At 51.2% G+C, this 17513-nt stretch overlaps 1 protein-coding gene across 2 annotated transcripts in view; it reads left to right on the top strand.

Moving 5' to 3' along the window:
• LOC142913270 (uncharacterized) overlaps positions 1–17513 on the top strand; it is a 63302-nt gene that overhangs the window by 11065 nt on the left and 34724 nt on the right. For both annotated transcript variants that reach the window (XM_076060808.1, XM_076060807.1), the window contains 2 exons: positions 2237–2701; positions 8472–8541. In XM_076060808.1, the coding sequence (XP_075916923.1) occupies positions 2238–2701; positions 8472–8541 (534 nt within the window). In that variant the 5' untranslated portion in view covers position 2237. The remainder of the gene's footprint in view (positions 1–2236; positions 2702–8471; positions 8542–17513) is intronic.

Genomic DNA, 17513 nt, shown 5'->3' with positions numbered 1-17513 from the left:
GAGTCTATGGGTCTCTGTGTGGTGAGTCTATGGGTCGCTGTGTGAGTAGTCTATGGGTCTCTGTGTGAGTAGTCTATGGGTCTCTGTGTGGTGAGTCTATGGGTCTCTGTGTGAGTAGTCTATGGGTCTCTGTGTGGTGAGTCTATGGGTCTCTGTGTGAGTAGTCTATGGGTCTCTGTGTGAGTAGTCTATGGGTCTCTGTGTGAGTAGTCTATGGGTGTCTGTGTGAGTAGTCTAGGGGTCTCTGTGTGGTGAGTCTATGGGTCTCTGTGTGGTGAGTCTATGGGTGTCTGTGTGGTGAGTCTATGGGTCTCTGTGTGGTGAGTCTATGGGTCTCTGTGTGACGAGTCTATGGGTCTCTGTGTGGTGAGTCTATGGGTCTCTGTGTGAGTAGTCTGTGGGTCTCTGTGTGAGTAGTCTATGGGTCTCTGTGTGGTGAGTCTATGGGTCTCTGTGCGGTGAGTCTATGGGTCTCTGTGTGAGTAGTCTGTGGGTCTCTGTGTGAGTAGTCTATGGGTCTCTGCGTGGTGAGTCTATGGGTCTCTGTGTGGTGAGTCTATGGGTCTCTATGTGGTGAGTCTATGGGTCTCTGTGTGGTGAGTCTATGGATCTCTGTGTGGTGAGTCTATGGGTCTCTGTGTGAGTAGTCTATGGGTCTCTGTGTGAGTAGTCTATGGGTCTCTGTGTGAGTAGTCTATGAGTCTCTGTGTGAGTAGTCTATGGGTCTCTGTGTGAGTAGTCTATGGGTCTCTGTGTGGTGAGTCTATGGGTCTCTGTGTGGTGAGTCTATGGGTCTCTGTGTGAGTAGTCTGTGGGTCTCTGTGTGAGTAGTCCATGAATGAGATTTTAGAGTCAAACACAAACACAAAGATCCCCCACGTAGCCTTGGAGGCTGTCGGAGCGAGTGCCGCTAGTGGCGAGCAGCAGCAGCGGCGCTTACGAAGGGGGCCAAAGGCGCCGCCCCCCTGCCCGGCCGCCTTTGTCTCCCCCCGGCCGCCAACTTCGCCACGGCGCCCCCCGGTGTCTCTATTTTAGTTTTAGCCTGAGTCGACCCCAGGGGGAGGCCCAGGACCGACTCCTCGCTCGCCGCTCCCCGCGGGGGTCAAGGTCACGGTGACCTTGACCCCCGCGGGGTGTCGAGGGGCTCCATGCGGGGGGGGCGGGGGTCACGCCGCACCGCTCGCCGGGGAGACAAAGGGGGTCCAGGGGGGTCCGGGCGCTCACCACTTGGCCCCCCACCAACCCCGCAATGTTACCGGCGGCTCGCACCCCAAGGGTCTCGTTGCAGGCGATCGTACGGAGGAGGAGGAGGAGGGGGAGGAGGGGGAGGAGGAGGGGGAGGAGGGGGAGGAGGAGGATGAGTAGGAGGAGGAGGATGAGTAGGAGGAGGAGGATGAGTAGGAGGATGAGTAGGAGGAGGATGAGTAGGATGAGTAGGAGGATGAGGGGGAGGAGGATGAGTAGGAGGATGAGGGGGAGGAGGAGGAGGAGGGGGAGGAGTAGTAGGAGGATGAGTAGGAGGAGGATGAGTAGTAGGATGAGTAGGATGAGTAGTAGTAGGAGGATGAGTAGGAGTAGGATGAGTAGTAGGATGAGTAGTAGGAGGATGAGTAGGTGGAGGATGAGTAGGAGGAGTAGGATGAGTAGTAGGATGAGTAGGAGGATGAGTAGTAGGATGAGTAGTAGGATGAGTAGTAGGATGAGTAGTAGGAGGAGGATGAGTAGGATGAGTAGTAGTAGGAGGATGAGTAGGAGTAGGATGAGTAGTAGGATGAGTAGTAGGAGGAGGAGGAGGATGAGTAGTACAATGAGTAGTAGGATGAGTAGTAGTAGGATGAGTAGTAGGAGGAGGATGAGTAGTAGTAGGATGAGTAGTAGGATGAGTAGTAGGAGGAGGATGATGAGTAGGATGAGTAGTAGTAGGATGAGGAGGAGGATGAGGAAGAGGAGGATGATGAGTAGTACGATGAGTAGTAGTAGGATGAGTAGTAGTAGGATGAGTAGTAGGATGAGTAGTAGGAGGATGAGTAGTAGGAGGAGGAGGAGGATGAGTAGTAGTAGGATGAGTAGTAGGATGAGTAGTAGGATGAGTAGTAGGAGGAGGAGGATGAGTAGTAGTAGGATGAGGAGGAGGAGGAGGAGGATGATGAGTAGGATGAGTAGTAGTAGGAGGATGATGAGTAGTAGGATGAGTAGGAGGGGCGGCGTCTTCACCGCGTGTCTCTGATGGCTCCAGGATGGCTTCAGACCGAGGCAGTGCCGGGCCGTTGCCGTGCGGTGTCCGGACGGCAATGTTGGGCGGCGGCGGCGGCGGTGACGGCGACGGTGGCGGTGACGGTGACGGCGGTGACCGGCAGGGCGGTGCCGTGGCCGCTGGCGGCGGCGGCGCTGCCAGGAAGGGCGAGGAGGTGGTGGTGGTGGAGGTGGAGGTGGCGGTAATGATGGAGGAGAAGAGCGAGGAGGTGGAGGATGAGAAGGGTGCGGAGGAGGAGGATGAGAAGGGTGGGGAGGAGAAGGATGAGAAGGATGGGGAGGAGGAGGTGGATGATGAGAAGGTTGATGATGAGGTGGATGATGAGAAGGGCGACAGTGAGGAGGTGGGGGCCTCCTCCTCCCACGCCGGCATCAAGCGTCAGCGGAGCCACAGGGGGAGGGGCAGCCGTGGAGTGTCCCTCCCTCACCTGGGGCTGGAGAAACAAAGGTACACATACACATACACATTTATATACACACATATATATATACATACACACATACGCTTGTGCCAGGCCATGTGCACCTTGAAGCCACATGAAGTGTCGAACACCCGCTGGCAGGAGGTCACGGGGCAGACCCAGGTGCCACGGGTTGACTGAGATGACTGGCTGATGCACCACCTGTGCCCCCTACTGTGCCAACCTGCTGTGCTTTAGCCACCCGGCGCTCCGCTCGTTGTTCTGAGCATCGCTCCTCCGCCCTCCGTTGTTGTTGGAGGGCGACTGCCTCCAACTGCCCAGTAGCATCCTTCACGAGCCTCCTCCACGGAGGCCGATCTTGACACCGCTGGTACCAGTCATCGGCAAGTCCACTAAGCTCCACGTCCTCCTGTACCACATCACTCCATCTCTTCTCTAGCCCGTGCCGCGCCTGTTTATCCCCCTCGATCCGGCCGAACAAAAGCTGTTTGGGTATGCGGTGGCTGGGCAGGCGGGCTACATGACCCAGCCATCGCAGCCTTGCCTGCCGGAGGAGCTCACCGATGGGACCCTGCCCAGATCTTTCAAGGATTTGTGAGCTTCTCACACAATCCAGCCTGGTTAAACCCAGGAAGGATCGTAGGCAGGCCAGCCTAAATGTTTCTAACCGGCGAAGATGTTCCATTAGGGGTGTCCACGTTTCGCAAGCGTAGAGAAGGGAGGGAATGACCGTGGCTGAGAAGACCTGAAGCTTTGTGCGGAGTGATAGACCAGGTAGCTTCCACACAGCGTTACGCAACCAATGAAAAGATATTGCTGCTCGAGTGATTCGGAGTGAGACCTCTGCTGTTAAACCAGAACCGGTCATGAGCACACTGCCAAGGTATGGGAAACTCTCCACTCTCTCCACAACTGCCCTATCACCAATTGGGAGTTGTGGGGATGGAGTGTCCAATGGTACAAAATACCCAGGCAGGTGCTTAGTTTTGGTGGGGCTGATGGTAAGGCTCCACCTCTTAGTGGCACACTCCAGGTTCAGCAGCAGCGCCTCCAACTCCTCCTCTGAGTGAGCAGCAATTACCAGATCATCGGCATACATAACATGGTTGAGCAATAGGGAGCAATCCCTTTACCGCACCCGGGCATCGATCAGCCTCCCATTGTATTTGTACCAAATGGAAATTCCTCTGGTATAGCTATTGAAGGGCTTCAAGAACTACGTGGTCAAAATGGATGTTAAATCATGTGGGAGCCAGAGGACATCCCTGTCGCACCCCAAGGTGTACAGGGAATGGCTCTGACTCCCGGCCACGTAGTTTTACCCGGGCCCGCTCACCATCATGAAGGTCCTTAATGATTGTGAGCAGAGGGTCAGGGACTCCGAAAGCACGAAGAACGACCCAGAGCCCAGGCCTACTGATGGTATCATAGGCCTTGACAAGGTCAATAAAGCAGAGATGTAGGTCTTGTTGGAATTCCCTACACCTCTGCTGTAGCAGACGGACAGAAAATATGGCATCTGTGCAGGACTGCCCTTTGCTGAAACCGCATTGGGGCTCCGCAAGCCTCTCCTCAGCGTGCCTAGCAAGGTGATGTTGAATAATCCTTGCCAGGACCTTTCCCGGCACACTGGGGAGTGAGATGCCCCTGTAGTTGTTACAGTATGTGCAGTCCCGCTTCTTAAAGAGGGGGACCACCAGGGCATCCTTCAAATCCTGCAAAACCCATCCAGTGGTCCAGACTGTTATGATGTCATGTAGGGCAGTCTGTGCACAGACACCACCCTCCCGCAGGATTTCGCTTGGGAGATCATCTCTGCCTGGTGCCTTTCCTGGTCTCAGACTCTGGATCGCCCTCAGTACTTCCTCAACAAATGGCACTTCAGCCAGCCACTCCCAGGGGGTGACTTCCTCCTCCAATTTTTGAGGTACCGCAGACTCAGCAGGGTCATCCCCATTTTGTGCCACGTTGTTTTCCTGGCTGAGGGATTTCCCCTCCCCCAGGACCTCACAGAAATGCTCAGCAAATCTGCAAACCTGTTCCTGGGGTCGGAGATTGGATCACTGTTCTTTCCTCTAATGATGGTAATAGGTGAGGCGCTGCAGGTTACTTTTTGATGGAATTAAAGAGCTATTTGTGATCGCGGGCCACTGAGGCAGACTACATTTCCTCAGCAACCCGCGACCACCACCCGTCCTTGCCTCACGGTTCTCCGAACCTCCGAGCGAAGGCTGCGGTAAGCCTCTTCATACTCCGACGTGGGATGCTATAGCCGATGAGAGTGGGCCTGTCGCTTTTTCTCAGCCAGCCTGAACACCTCTTCTGTCAGCCAGGGTCTCTGGGGAGGTCTGGACCGCGTACCTAAAGCAGCCATTGCAGCTGCATGACCCACAGTCCTAAACCTCGCCCATTTACCCTCGATATCAGGAGGAGTGGGGGTCGATGCCAACCCCAGCCGCAAGCGATGATGAATTTCTCGCTTGCAACTTTCATCAGATAACTGAGACCAGGCCATTTTAGGTTGGAATGGGGTCCTGGGTGTACACCAACCACCGGAGTGGAAGAATGGCAGGCGCATCTTACAGATGACTAGTCGATGGTCAGAGGGCAGATCAGCTCCACGGTAGGTCCTGGTGTCAAGGACATGGGCTCGCATTCGCTGTTCTGTCACGATGTAGACCAGCAGATGTTCTTGCTTGGACCCGGCATGCATCCATGATGTTGTGTGGATGCGCCGATGCCGGAACAGTGTGTTGGTAATTACAAGCCCATGGGCTGCACAAAGATCTAGCAGCCTCCTGCCGTTGTTATTGAGCTGATGTAGTTGCCTCTGTGGATGTGTAGGCCTTTACTTTAACATCTATTTCTGTGACCAGTCACAAGCTAATCCCTCAGCTATTTCAATGCTAAATTACTAGGTGCCTCTGTGGATGTGTAGGCCTTTACTTTAACATCTATTCCTGTGACCAGTCACAGGCTAATCCCTCAGCTATTTCAATGCTAAATTACTAGTTGCCTCTGTGGATGTGTAGGTTTTGACTTTAACATAGCCATTCCTGTGACCAGTCACAAGCTAATCCCTCAGCTATTTCAATGCTAAATTACTAGTTGCCTCTGTGGATGTGTAGGCCTTTACTTTAACATCTACTCCTGTGACCAGTCACAAGCTAATCCCTCAGCTATTTGATATGTAAACCCCCTTTGTCAAGGTGCCTCACTTCTCCCAACCAGCTTAAAAGTCGCTACGAATCTTAACAGCGTTCATTAAAGCTCTGTGGATGTGTAGGCCTTTACTTTAACATCTATTCCTGTGACCAGTCACAAGCTAATCCCTCAGCTATTTCAATGCTACATTACTAGTTGCCTCTGTGGATGTGTAGGTTTTGACTTGAACATAGCCATTCCTGCGACCAGTCACAAGCTAATCCCTCAGCTATTTCAATGCTAAATTACTAGTTGCCTCTGTGGATGTGTAGGTTTTGACTTTAACATAGCCATTCCTGTGACCAGTCACAAGCTAATCCCTCAGCTATTTGCACAAGCTAATCCCTTAGCTATTTCAATGCTAAATTACTAGTTACCTCTGTGGATGTGTAGGTTTTGACTTTAACATCTATTTCTGTGACCAGTCACAAGCTAATCCCTCAGCTATTTCAATGCTAAATTACTAGTTGCCTCTGTGGATGTGTAGGTTTTGACTTTAACATAGCCATTACTGTGACCAGTCACAAGCTAATCCCTCAGCTATTTGCACAAGCTAATCCCTTAGCTATTTCAATGCTAAATTACTAGTTGCCTCTGTGGATGTGTAGGTTTTGACTTTAACATCTATTTCTGTGACCAGTCACAAGCTAATCCCTCAGCTATTTCAATGCTAAATTACTAGTTGCCTCTGTGGATGTGTAGGTTTTGACTTTAACATAGCCATTCCTGTGACCAGTCACAAGCTAATCCCTCAGCTATTTGCACAAGCTAATCCCTCAGCTATTTCAATGCTAAATTACTAGTTGCCTCTGTGGATGTGTAGGTTTTGACTTTAACATCTATTTCTGTGACCAGTCACAAGCTAATCCCTCAGCTATTTCAATGCTAAATTACTAGTTGCCTCTGTGGATGTGTAGGCCTTTACTTTAACATAGCCATTCCTGTGACCAGTCACAAGCTAATCCCTCAGCTATTTCAATGCTAAATTACTAGTTGCCTCTGTGGATGTGTAGGTTTTGACTTTAACATAGCCATTCCTGTGACCAGTCACAAGCTAATCCCTCAGCTATTTCAATGCTAAATTACTAGTTGCCTCTGTGGATGTGTAGGCCTTTACTTTAACATCTATTTCTGTGACCAGTCACAAGCTAATCCCTCAGCTATTTCAATGCTAAATTAATAGTTGCCTCTGTGGATGTGTAGGTTTTGACTTTAACATAGCCATTCCCGTGACCAGTCACAAGCTAATCACTCAGCTATTTGCACAAGCTAATCCCTTAGCTATTTCAATGCTAAATTACTAGTTGCCTCTGTGGATGTGTAGGTTTTGACTTTAACATCTATTCCTGTGACCAGTCACAAGCTAATCCCTCAGCTATTTCAATGCTAAATTACTAGTTGCCTCTGTGGATGTGTAGGCCTTTACTTTAACATCTATTCCTGTGACCAGTCACAAGCTAATCCCTCAGCTATTTCAATGCTTAATTACTAGTTGCCTCTGTGGATGTGTAGGTTTTGACTTTAACATAGCCATTCCTGTGACCAGTCACAAGCTAATCCCTCAGCTATTTGCACAAGTTAGCTATTTCAATGCTAAATTACTAGTTGCCTCTGTGGATGTGTAGGCCTTTACTTTAACATAGCCATTCCTGTGACCAGTCACAAGCTAATCCCTCAGCTATTTCAATGCTAAATTACTAGTTGCCTCTGTGGATGTGTAGGTTTTGACTTTAACATAGCTATTTCTGTGACCAGTCACAAGCTAATCCCTTAGCTATTTCAATGCTAAATTACTAGTTGCCTCTGTGGATGTGTAGGTTTTGACTTTAACATAGCCATTCCCGTGACCAGTCACAAGCTAATCCCTCAGCTATTTGATATGTAAACCCCTTTGTCAAGGTGCCTCACTTCTCCCAACCAGCTTAAAAGTCGCTACGAATCTTAACAGCGTTCATTGAAGCTCTGTGGATGTGTAGGCCTTTACTTTAACATCTATTTCTGTTTCGATTTAAAGCTTTCGTGACTGCAATGATTCATCTTCTTTGGTTCTTTCGGTAAAGTCACGTAGAATGAGAATAAAATAATAAATTGATAAAATAAAATAACACAATAATATTCTCACGACGTTTCGGCCACAACACAAGCGGCCTTCATCAGGTGAAGGGACGAGACTGTCTGGTAGGACAGCGCTGGAGTGAAAGAGCCACGTTCAGATCACGACCTTTAAGCTGTGTGAGAGGAACAAAGCGCCTTGACAAAGGAATTAGCATATAATTTAGCATTGAAATGGCTGAATGATTAGCTTGTGACTGGTCACAGAAATAGCTATGTTAAAAGTTAAAGCATACACATCCGCAGAGGCACCCATTGTTAAAGGAATTAGCATAGAATTTAGCATTGAAATATCTGAGTTAAAGCATACACATCCGCAGAGGCACCCCTTGACAAAGGAATTAGCATAGAATTTAGCATTGAAATAGCTAAGTTAAGGCATACACATCCGCAGAGGCACCCCTTGACAATGGGGTGCCTCTGGGTCTCTGTGTGGTGCGTGCCGCTGTGGGTGAGTGTTGTCAATGTGGTTACCCACAGCCCCGTCTTCGGCCGAGGAATGGAGCGGAAGAAGCTAAGACGCAGCTGGGGGCCACCGGCCGGCTCTAAGGTGTGTGTGTGTGTACGTGTGTGTGTGTGTGTACGTGTGTGTGTGTGTACGTGTGTGTGTGTAGGTGTGTGTGTGTGTGTACGTGTGTGTGTGTGTACGTGTGTGTGTGTGTACGTGTGTGTGTGTGTACGTGTGTGTGTGTACGTGTGTGTGTGTGTGTGTACGTGTGTGTGTGTGTACGTGTGTGTGTGTGTGTGCGTGTGTGTGTGTATGTGTGTGTACATGTGTATGTCTGTGTGTGTACGTGTGTGTGTGTGTGTACATGTGTGTATGTGTGTGTGTACATGTGTGTGTGTGTGTACGTGTGTACGTGTGTGTGTACGTGTGTGTGTGTGTACGTGTGTGTGTGTGTGTACGTGTGTGTGTGTACGTGTGTGTGTGTACGTGTGTGTGTGTGTACATGTGTGTGTGTGTACGTGTGTGTACATGTGTATGTCTGTGTGTGTACGTGTGTGTGTGTGTGTACATGTGTGTATGTGTGTGTGTACATGTGTGTGTGTGTGTTTACGTGTGTGTGTACGTGTGTGTGTGTACGTGTGTGTACGTGTGTGTGTGTGTGTACGTGTGTGTGTGTGTACGTGTGTGTACATGTGTATGTCTGTGTGTGTACGTGTGTGTGTGTGTGTACATGTGTGTATGTGTGTGTGTACATGTGTGTGTGTGTGTGTACGTGTGTGTGTACGTGTGTGTGTGTGTACGTGTGTGTGTGTACGTGTGTACGTGTGTGTGTGTGTACGTGTGTGTGTGTGTGTACGTGTGTGTGTGTACGTGTGTGTGTGTGTGTGTACGTGTGTGTGTGTGTGTGTACGTGTGTGTGTGTATGTGTGTGTACATGTGTATGTCTGTGTGTGTACGTGTGTGTGTGTGTGTACATGTGTGTATGTGTGTGTGTACATGTGTGTGTGTGTGTACGTGTGTGTGTACGTGTGTGTGTGTACGTGTGTGTGTGTGTGTACGTGTGTGTGTGTACGTGTGTGTGTGTACGTGTGTGTGTGTGTACGTGTGTGTACATGTGTATGTCTGTGTGTGTACGTGTGTGTGTGTGTGTACATGTGTGTATGTGTGTGTGTACATGTGTGTGTGTGTGTGTGTACGTGTGTGTGTACGTGTGTGTGTGTACGTGTGTGTGTGTGTACGTGTGTGTGTGTACGTGTGTGTGTACGTGTGTGTGTGTGTGTACGTGTGTGTGTGTGTACGTGTGTGTGTGTGTACGTGTGTGTGTGTACGTGTGTGTGTGTGTGTACGTGTGTGTGTGTGTACGTGTGTGTACATGTGTATGTCTGTGTGTGTACGTGTGTGTGTGTGTGTACATGTGTGTATGTGTGTGTGTACATGTGTGTGTACGTGTGTGTGTACGTGTGTGTGTGTACGTGTGTGTGTGTACGTGTGTGTGTGTGTACGTGTGTGTGTGTGTACGTGTGTGTACATGTGTATGTCTGTGTGTGTACGTGTGTGTGTGTGTGTACATGTGTGTATGTGTGTGTGTACATGTGTGTGTGTGTGTGTGTACGTGTGTGTGTACGTGTGTGTGTACGTGTGTGTGTGTACGTGTGTGTGTGTGTGTACGTGTGTGTGTGTACGTGTGTGTGTGTGTACGTGTGTGTGTGTGTGTGTACGTGTGTGTGTGTACGTGTGTGTGTGTGTACGTGTGTGTGTGTACGTGTGTGTGTGTGTACATGTGTGTGTGTGTACGTGTGTGTGTGTGTGTACGTGTGTGTGTGTGTACGTGTGTGTGTGTGTACGTGTGTGTGTGTACGTGTGTGTGTACGTGTGTGTGTGTGTACGTGTGTGTGTGTACGTGTGTGTGTGTGTACGTGTGTGTGTACGTGTGTGTGTGTGTACGTGTGTGTGTGTACGTGTGTGTGTACGTGTGTGTGTGTGTACGTGTGTGTGTGTGTGTGTACGTGTGTGTGTGTACGTGTGTGTACGTGTGTGTGTGTACGTGTGTGTTTGTACGTGTGTGTGTGTGTACGTGTGTGTGTGTGTACGTGTGTGTGTGTACGTGTGTGTGTGTACGTGTGTGTGTACGTGTGTGTGTGTACGTGTGTGTGTGTACGTGTGTGTGTGTGTACGTGTGTGTGTGTACGTGTGTGTGTGTACGTGTGTGTGTGTACGTGTGTGTGTGTGTACGTGTGTGTGTGTGTACGTGTGTGTGTGTGTGTACGTGTGTGTGTACGTGTGTGTGTGTGTACGTGTGTGTGTGTGTGTGTACGTGTGTGTGTGTGTACGTGTGTGTGTACGTGTGTGTACGTGTGTGTGTGTGTACGTGTGTGTGTACGTGTGTGTGTGTGTACGTGTGTGTGTGTGTGTACGTGTGTGTGTGTGTACGTGTGTGTGTGTGTACGTGTGTGTGTGTGTACGTGTGTGTGTGTGTACGTGTGTGTGTGTGTGTGTACGTGTGTGTGTGTACGTGTGTGTGTGTGTAGGTGTGTGTACGTGTGTGTGTGTGTGTACGTGTGTGTGTGTGTGTGTACGTGTGTGTATGTGTGTGTGTGTACATGTGTATGTCTGTGTGTGTACGTGTGTGTGTGTACATGTGTGTGTGTGTGTGTACGTGTGTGTGTGTGTACGTGTGTGTGTGTGTGTGTACGTGTGTGTGTGTGTGTGTACGTGTGTGTGTGTGTACGTGTGTGTGTGTGTGCCCCCACCGAAGATGAACATCCGTGGAGGGATGCAGGCAAAGCCGATGAGTCAGATGCCTTCTATGACCTCCTGTCACAGGTGCTGGCTAAAGTGGCCCCTCGGGATAGAGTCATCATGTTGGGTGACTTCAATGCCCGAGTTGGTCATGATACTGGCACCTGGCCTGGAGTGATTGGAGGGCATGGGCCAGATCAGCTCAATAACAACGGTAGGAGGCTGCTAGATTTTTGTGCAGCCCATGGGCTTGTAATTACCAACACGCTGTTCCGGCATCGGCGCATCCACACAACATCATGGATGCATGCCGGGTCCAAGCAAGAACATCTGCTGGACTACATAGTGACGGACCAGCGAATGCGAGCCCATGTCCTTGACACCAGGACCTACCGTGGAGCTGATCTGCCCTCTGACCATCGACTAGTCATCTGTAAGATGCGCCTGCCATTCTTCCACTCCGGTGGTGGGTGTACACCCAGGACCCCATTCCAACCTAAAGTGGCCTGGTCTCAGTTATCTGATGAAAGTTGCAAACGAGAATTTCATCATCGCTTGCGGCTGGGATTGGCATCGTCCCCGACTCCTCCTGATGTCGAGGGTAAATGGGCGAGGTTTAGGACTGTGACTCATGCAGCTGCAATGGCTGCTTTGGGTACGCGGTCCAGACCTCCCCAGACACCCTGGATGACAGAGGAGTTGTTCACGATGGTTGAGAAAAAGCGACAGGCCCACTGTCATCGGCTACAGAGTCCCACGTCAGAGAATGAGGAGGCTTACCGCAGCCTTCGCTCGGAGGTTCGGAGAGCCGTGAGGCGCTGCAAGGATGGGTGGTGGTCGCGGGTTGCTGAGGAGATGGAGTCTGCCTCAGTGGCCCGTGATCACAAATCTCTATTTAACTCCATCAAAAAAGTAACCTGCAGCGCCACACCTATTACCATCATTAGGGGAAAAAACGGCGATCAAATTTCCGACCCCCAGGAACAGGTTCGCAGATTTGCTGAGCATTTCTGTGAGGTCCTGGGGGAGGGAAAATCCCTCAGCCAGGAAAACATCGTGGCACAAAGTGAGGATGACCCTGCTGAGGCTGCGGTGCCTCAAATATTGGATGAAGTCACCCCCTGTGAGCGGCTGGCTGAGGTGCCATCTGCTGAGGAAGTATTGAAGGCGATCCGGAGTCTGAGACCAGGAAAGGCAGCGGGTAGAGATGATCTTCCAAGCGAAATGCTGAGGGAGGGTGGCGTTTGTGTACAGACTGCCCTATATGACATCATAACAACAGTCTGGACCACTGGACGGGTTCCGCAGGATTGGAAGGATGCCCTGGTGGTCCCCCTTTTTAAGAAGGGGGACCGCACAGACTGTAACAACTACAGGGGCATCTCACTCCTCAGTGTGCCGGGAAAGGTCCTGGCAAGGATTATTCAGCATCGCCTTGCCAGGCACGCTGAGGAGAGGCTTGCGGAGCCCCAATGCGGTTTCAGGAAAGGGCGGTCCTGCACAGATGCCATATTTTCTGTCCGTCTGCTACAGCAGAGGTGTAGGGAATTCCAACAAGACCTACATCTCTGCTTTATTGACCTGGTCAAGGCCTATGATACCATCAGTAGGCCTGGGCTCTGGGTCGTTCTTCGTGCTTTTGGAGTACCTGACCCTCTGCTCACGATCATTAAGGACCTTCATGATGGTGAGCGGGCCCGGGTAAAACTACGTGGCCGGGAGTCAGAGCCATTCCCTGTACACCTTGGGGTGCGACAGGGATGTCCTCTGGCTCCCACATTATTTAACATCTATTTTGACCACGTAGTTCGTGAAGCCTTCAATAGCTGTACCGGGGGAATCTCCATATGGTACAGATATAATGGGAGGCTAATCGATGCCCGGGTGCGGTCAAGGGATGGCTCCCTATTGCTCAACCACGTTATGTATGCTGATGACTTGGTAATAGCTGCTCAGTCAGAGGAGGAGTTGGAGACGCTGCTGCTGAGACTGGAGCGTGCCACTAAGAGGTGGGGCCTTACCATCAGCCCCACCAAAACCAAGCACCTGCCTGGGTATTTTGTACCATCGGACACTCCACCCCCACAACTCCCAATCGGTGATGGGGCAGTTGTGGAGAGAGTGGAGAGTTTCCCATACCTGGGCAGTGTGCTTATGACTGGCACCAGTTTAACAGCAGAGGTCTCACTCCGAATCAGTCGAGCGGCAATATCTTTTCATCGGTTGCGTAACGCTGTGTGGAAGCTACCTGGTCTGTCGCTCCGCACTAAGCTTCAGGTCTTCTCGGCCACGGTCATTCCCTCCCTTCTCTACGCTTGCGAAACGTGGACCCCCCTAATGGAACATCTTCGCCGGTTAGAAACATTTAGGCTGGCCTGCCTACGATCCATCCTGGGTTTAACCAGACTGGATTGTGTGAGGAGCTCACAAATCCTTGAAAGATCTGGGCAGGGTCCCATCGGTGAGCTCCTCCGGCAGGCAAGGCTGCGATGGCTGGGTCATGTTGCCCGCATGCCCAGCCACCGCATGCCGAAACAGCTTTTGTTTGGCCGGATTGAGGGGGCTAAGTGGGCGCGGCACGGGCTAGAGAAGAGATGGAGTGATGTGGTACAGGAGGACGTGGAGCTGAGTGGACTTGCCGATGACTGGTACCAGCGGTGTCAAGATCGGCCTCTGTGGAGGAGGCTCGTGAAGGATGCTACTGGGCAGTTGGAGGCAGTCGCCCTCCAACAACAACGGAGGGCGGAGGAGCGACGCTCACAACAGCGAGCGGAGCGCCGGGTGGCTAAAGCACAGCAGGTTGGCACAGTAGGGGGCACAGGTGGTGCATCAGCCAGTCATCTCAGTCAGTCGACCCGTGGCACCTGGGTCTGCCCCGTGACCTCCTGCCAGCGGGCGTTCGACACTTCACGTGGCCTCAGGGTGCACATAGCCTGGCACAAGCGTCGTGGTGACGTCACCGCCACTTAGTGGCGAATGGCGGTTGTTGTTGTTGTTGTGTGTGTACGTGTGTGTGTGTGTACGTGTGTGTGTGTGTACGTGTGTACGTGTGTGTGTGTGTACATGTGTGTATGTGTGTGTACATGTGTGTGTGTGTGTGTACGTGTGTGTGTACGTGTGTGTGTGTGTACGTGTGTGTGTGTACGTGTGTGTGTGTGTGTACGTGTGTGTGTACGTGTGTGTGTGTGTACGTGTGTGTGTGTACGTGTGTGTGTACGTGTGTGTGTGTACGTGTGTGTGTGTACGTGTGTGTGTGTGTGTACGTGTGTGTGTGTGTACGTGTGTGTGTACATGTGTGTGTGTGTGTGTGTACGTGTGTGTGTGTGTGTACGTGTGTGTGTACGTGTGTGTGTGTGTGTACGTGTGTGTGTGTACGTGTGTGTGTGTACGTGTGTGTGTGTACGTGTGTGTGTGTGTACGTGTGTGTGTGTGTGTACGTGTGTGTGTGTGTACGTGTGTGTGTGTGTGTACGTGTGTGTGTGTGTACGTGTGTGTGTGTGTACGTGTGTGTGTGTGTGTACGTGTGTGTGTGTGTACGTGTGTGTGTGTGTGTGTACGTGTGTGTGTGTGTACGTGTGTGTGTGTGTACGTGTGTGTGTGTGTGTACGTGTGTGTGTGTGTGTGTACGTGTGTGTGTGTGTACGTGTGTGTGTGTGTACGTGTGTGTGTGTGTGTGTACGTGTGTGTGTGTACGTGTGTGTGTGTGTGTACATGTGTGTGTGTGTACGTGTGTGTGTACGTGTGTGTGTGTACATGTGTGTGTGTACGTGTGTGTGTGTGTGTACATGTGTGTGTGTGTACATGTGTATGTCTGTGTGTGTACGTGTGTGTGTGTACGTGTGTATGTACGTGTGTGTGTGTTTACGTGTCTGTGTGTGTACATGTGTGTGTGTGTGTACGTGTGTGTGTGTACGTGTGTGTGTACGTGTGTGTACGTGTGTGTGTGTACGTGTGTGTGTGTGTACGTGTGTGTGTACGTGTGTGTGTGTACGTGTGTGTGTGTACGTGTGTGTGTGTGTGTGTGTACGTGTGTGTGTGTACGTGTGTGTGTACGTGTGTGTGTGTACGTGTGTGTGTACGTGTGTGTACGTGTGTGTGTGTACGTGTGTGTACGTGTACGTGTGTGTGTGTACGTGTGTGTGTGTACGTGTGTGTGTGTGTACGTGTGTGTGTGTGTGTACGTGTGTGTATGTGTGTGTGTGTACGTGTGTGTGTGTGTGTGTGTACGTGTGTGTGTACGTGTGTGTGTGTGTACATGTGTGTGTGTGTACGTGTGTGTGTGTACGTCTGTGTGTATGTGTACGTGTGTGTGTACATGTGTGTGTGTGTGTACGTGTGTGTGTGTGTGTACGTGTGTGTGTACGTGTGTGTGTGTGTACATGTGTGTGTGTGTACGTGTGTGTGTGTACGTCTGTGTGTATGTGTACGTGTGTGTGTACATGTGTGTGTGTGTGTGTACGTGTGTGTGTGTGTACATGTGTACGTGTGTGTGTGTGTACGTGTGTGTGTACGTGTGTGTGTGTACGTGTGTGTGTGTGTACGTGTGTGTACGTGTGTGTGTGTACGTGTGTGTACGTGTACGTGTGTGTGTGTACGTGTGTGTGTGTACGTGTGTGTGTGTGTACGTGTGTGTGTGTGTGTGTACGTGTGTGTGTGTGTGTGTACGTGTGTGTGTGTGTACGTGTGTGTGTGTGTGCCCCCACCGAAGATGAACATCCGTGGAGGGATGCAGGCAAAGCCGATGAGTCAGATGCCTTCTATGACCTCCTGTCACAGGTGCTGGCTAAAGTGGCCCCTCGGGATAGAGTCATCATGTTGGGTGACTTCAATGCCCGAGTTGGTCATGATACTGGCACCTGGCCTGGAGTGATTGGAGGGCATGGGCCAGATCAGCTCAATAACAACGGTAGGAGGCTGCTAGATTTTTGTGCAGCCCATGGGCTTGTAATTACCAACACGCTGTTCCGGCATCGGCGCATCCACACAACATCATGGATGCATGCCGGGTCCAAGCAAGAACATCTGCTGGACTACATAGTGACGGACCAGCGAATGCGAGCCCATGTCCTTGACACCAGGACCTACCGTGGAGCTGATCTGCCCTCTGACCATCGACTAGTCATCTGTAAGATGCGCCTGCCATTCTTCCACTCCGGTGGTGGGTGTACACCCAGGACCCCATTCCAACCTAAAGTGGCCTGGTCTCAGTTATCTGATGAAAGTTGCAAACGAGAATTTCATCATCGCTTGCGGCTGGGATTGGCATCGTCCCCGACTCCTCCTGATGTCGAGGGTAAATGGGCGAGGTTTAGGACTGTGACTCATGCAGCTGCAATGGCTGCTTTGGGTACGCGGTCCAGACCTCCCCAGACACCCTGGATGACAGAGGAGTTGTTCACGATGGTTGAGAAAAAGCGACAGGCCCACTGTCATCGGCTACAGAGTCCCACGTCAGAGAATGAGGAGGCTTACCGCAGCCTTCGCTCGGAGGTTCGGAGAGCCGTGAGGCGCTGCAAGGATGGGTGGTGGTCGCGGGTTGCTGAGGAGATGGAGTCTGCCTCAGTGGCCCGTGATCACAAATCTCTATTTAACTCCATCAAAAAAGTAACCTGCAGCGCCACACCTATTACCATCATTAGGGGAAAAAACGGCGATCAAATTTCCGACCCCCAGGAACAGGTTCGCAGATTTGCTGAGCATTTCTGTGAGGTCCTGGGGGAGGGAAAATCCCTCAGCCAGGAAAACATCGTGGCACAAAGTGAGGATGACCCTGCTGAGGCTGCGGTGCCTCAAATATTGGATGAAGTCACCCCCTGTGAGCGGCTGGCTGAGGTGCCATCTGCTGAGGAAGTATTGAAGGCGATCCGGAGTCTGAGACCAGGAAAGGCAGCGGGTAGAGATGATCTTCCAAGCGAAATGCTGAGGGAGGGTGGCGTTTGTGCACAGACTGCCCTATATGACATCATAACAACAGTCTGGACCACTGGACGGGTTCCGCAGGATTGGAAGGATGCCCTGGTGGTCCCCCTTTTTAAGAAGGGGGACCGCACAGACTGTAACAACTACAGGGGCATCTCACTCCTCAGTGTGCCGGGAAAGGTCCTGGCAAGGATTATTCAGCATCGCCTTGCCAGGCACGCTGAGGAGAGGCTTGCGGAGCCCCAATGCGGTTTCAGGAAAGGGCGGTCCTGCACAGATGCCATATTTTCTGTCCGTCTGCTACAGCAGAGGTGTAGGGAATTCCAACAAGACCTACATCTCTGCTTTATTGACCTGGTCAAGGCCTATGATACCATCAGTAGGCCTGGGCTCTGGGTCGTTCTTCGTGCTTTTGG

This window comes from Petromyzon marinus, unplaced genomic scaffold (genome assembly GCF_048934315.1).
Source record: "Petromyzon marinus isolate PM22_M1 ecotype Great Lakes invasive population unplaced genomic scaffold, UKy_Petmar_22M1.pri1.0 PM_G_Scaffold_24, whole genome shotgun sequence".
NCBI lineage: Eukaryota > Metazoa > Chordata > Hyperoartia > Petromyzontiformes > Petromyzontidae > Petromyzon > Petromyzon marinus.
Note: the sequence above shows the minus strand (reverse complement) of the source record. Positions and strands in the feature narration are given on the sequence as shown.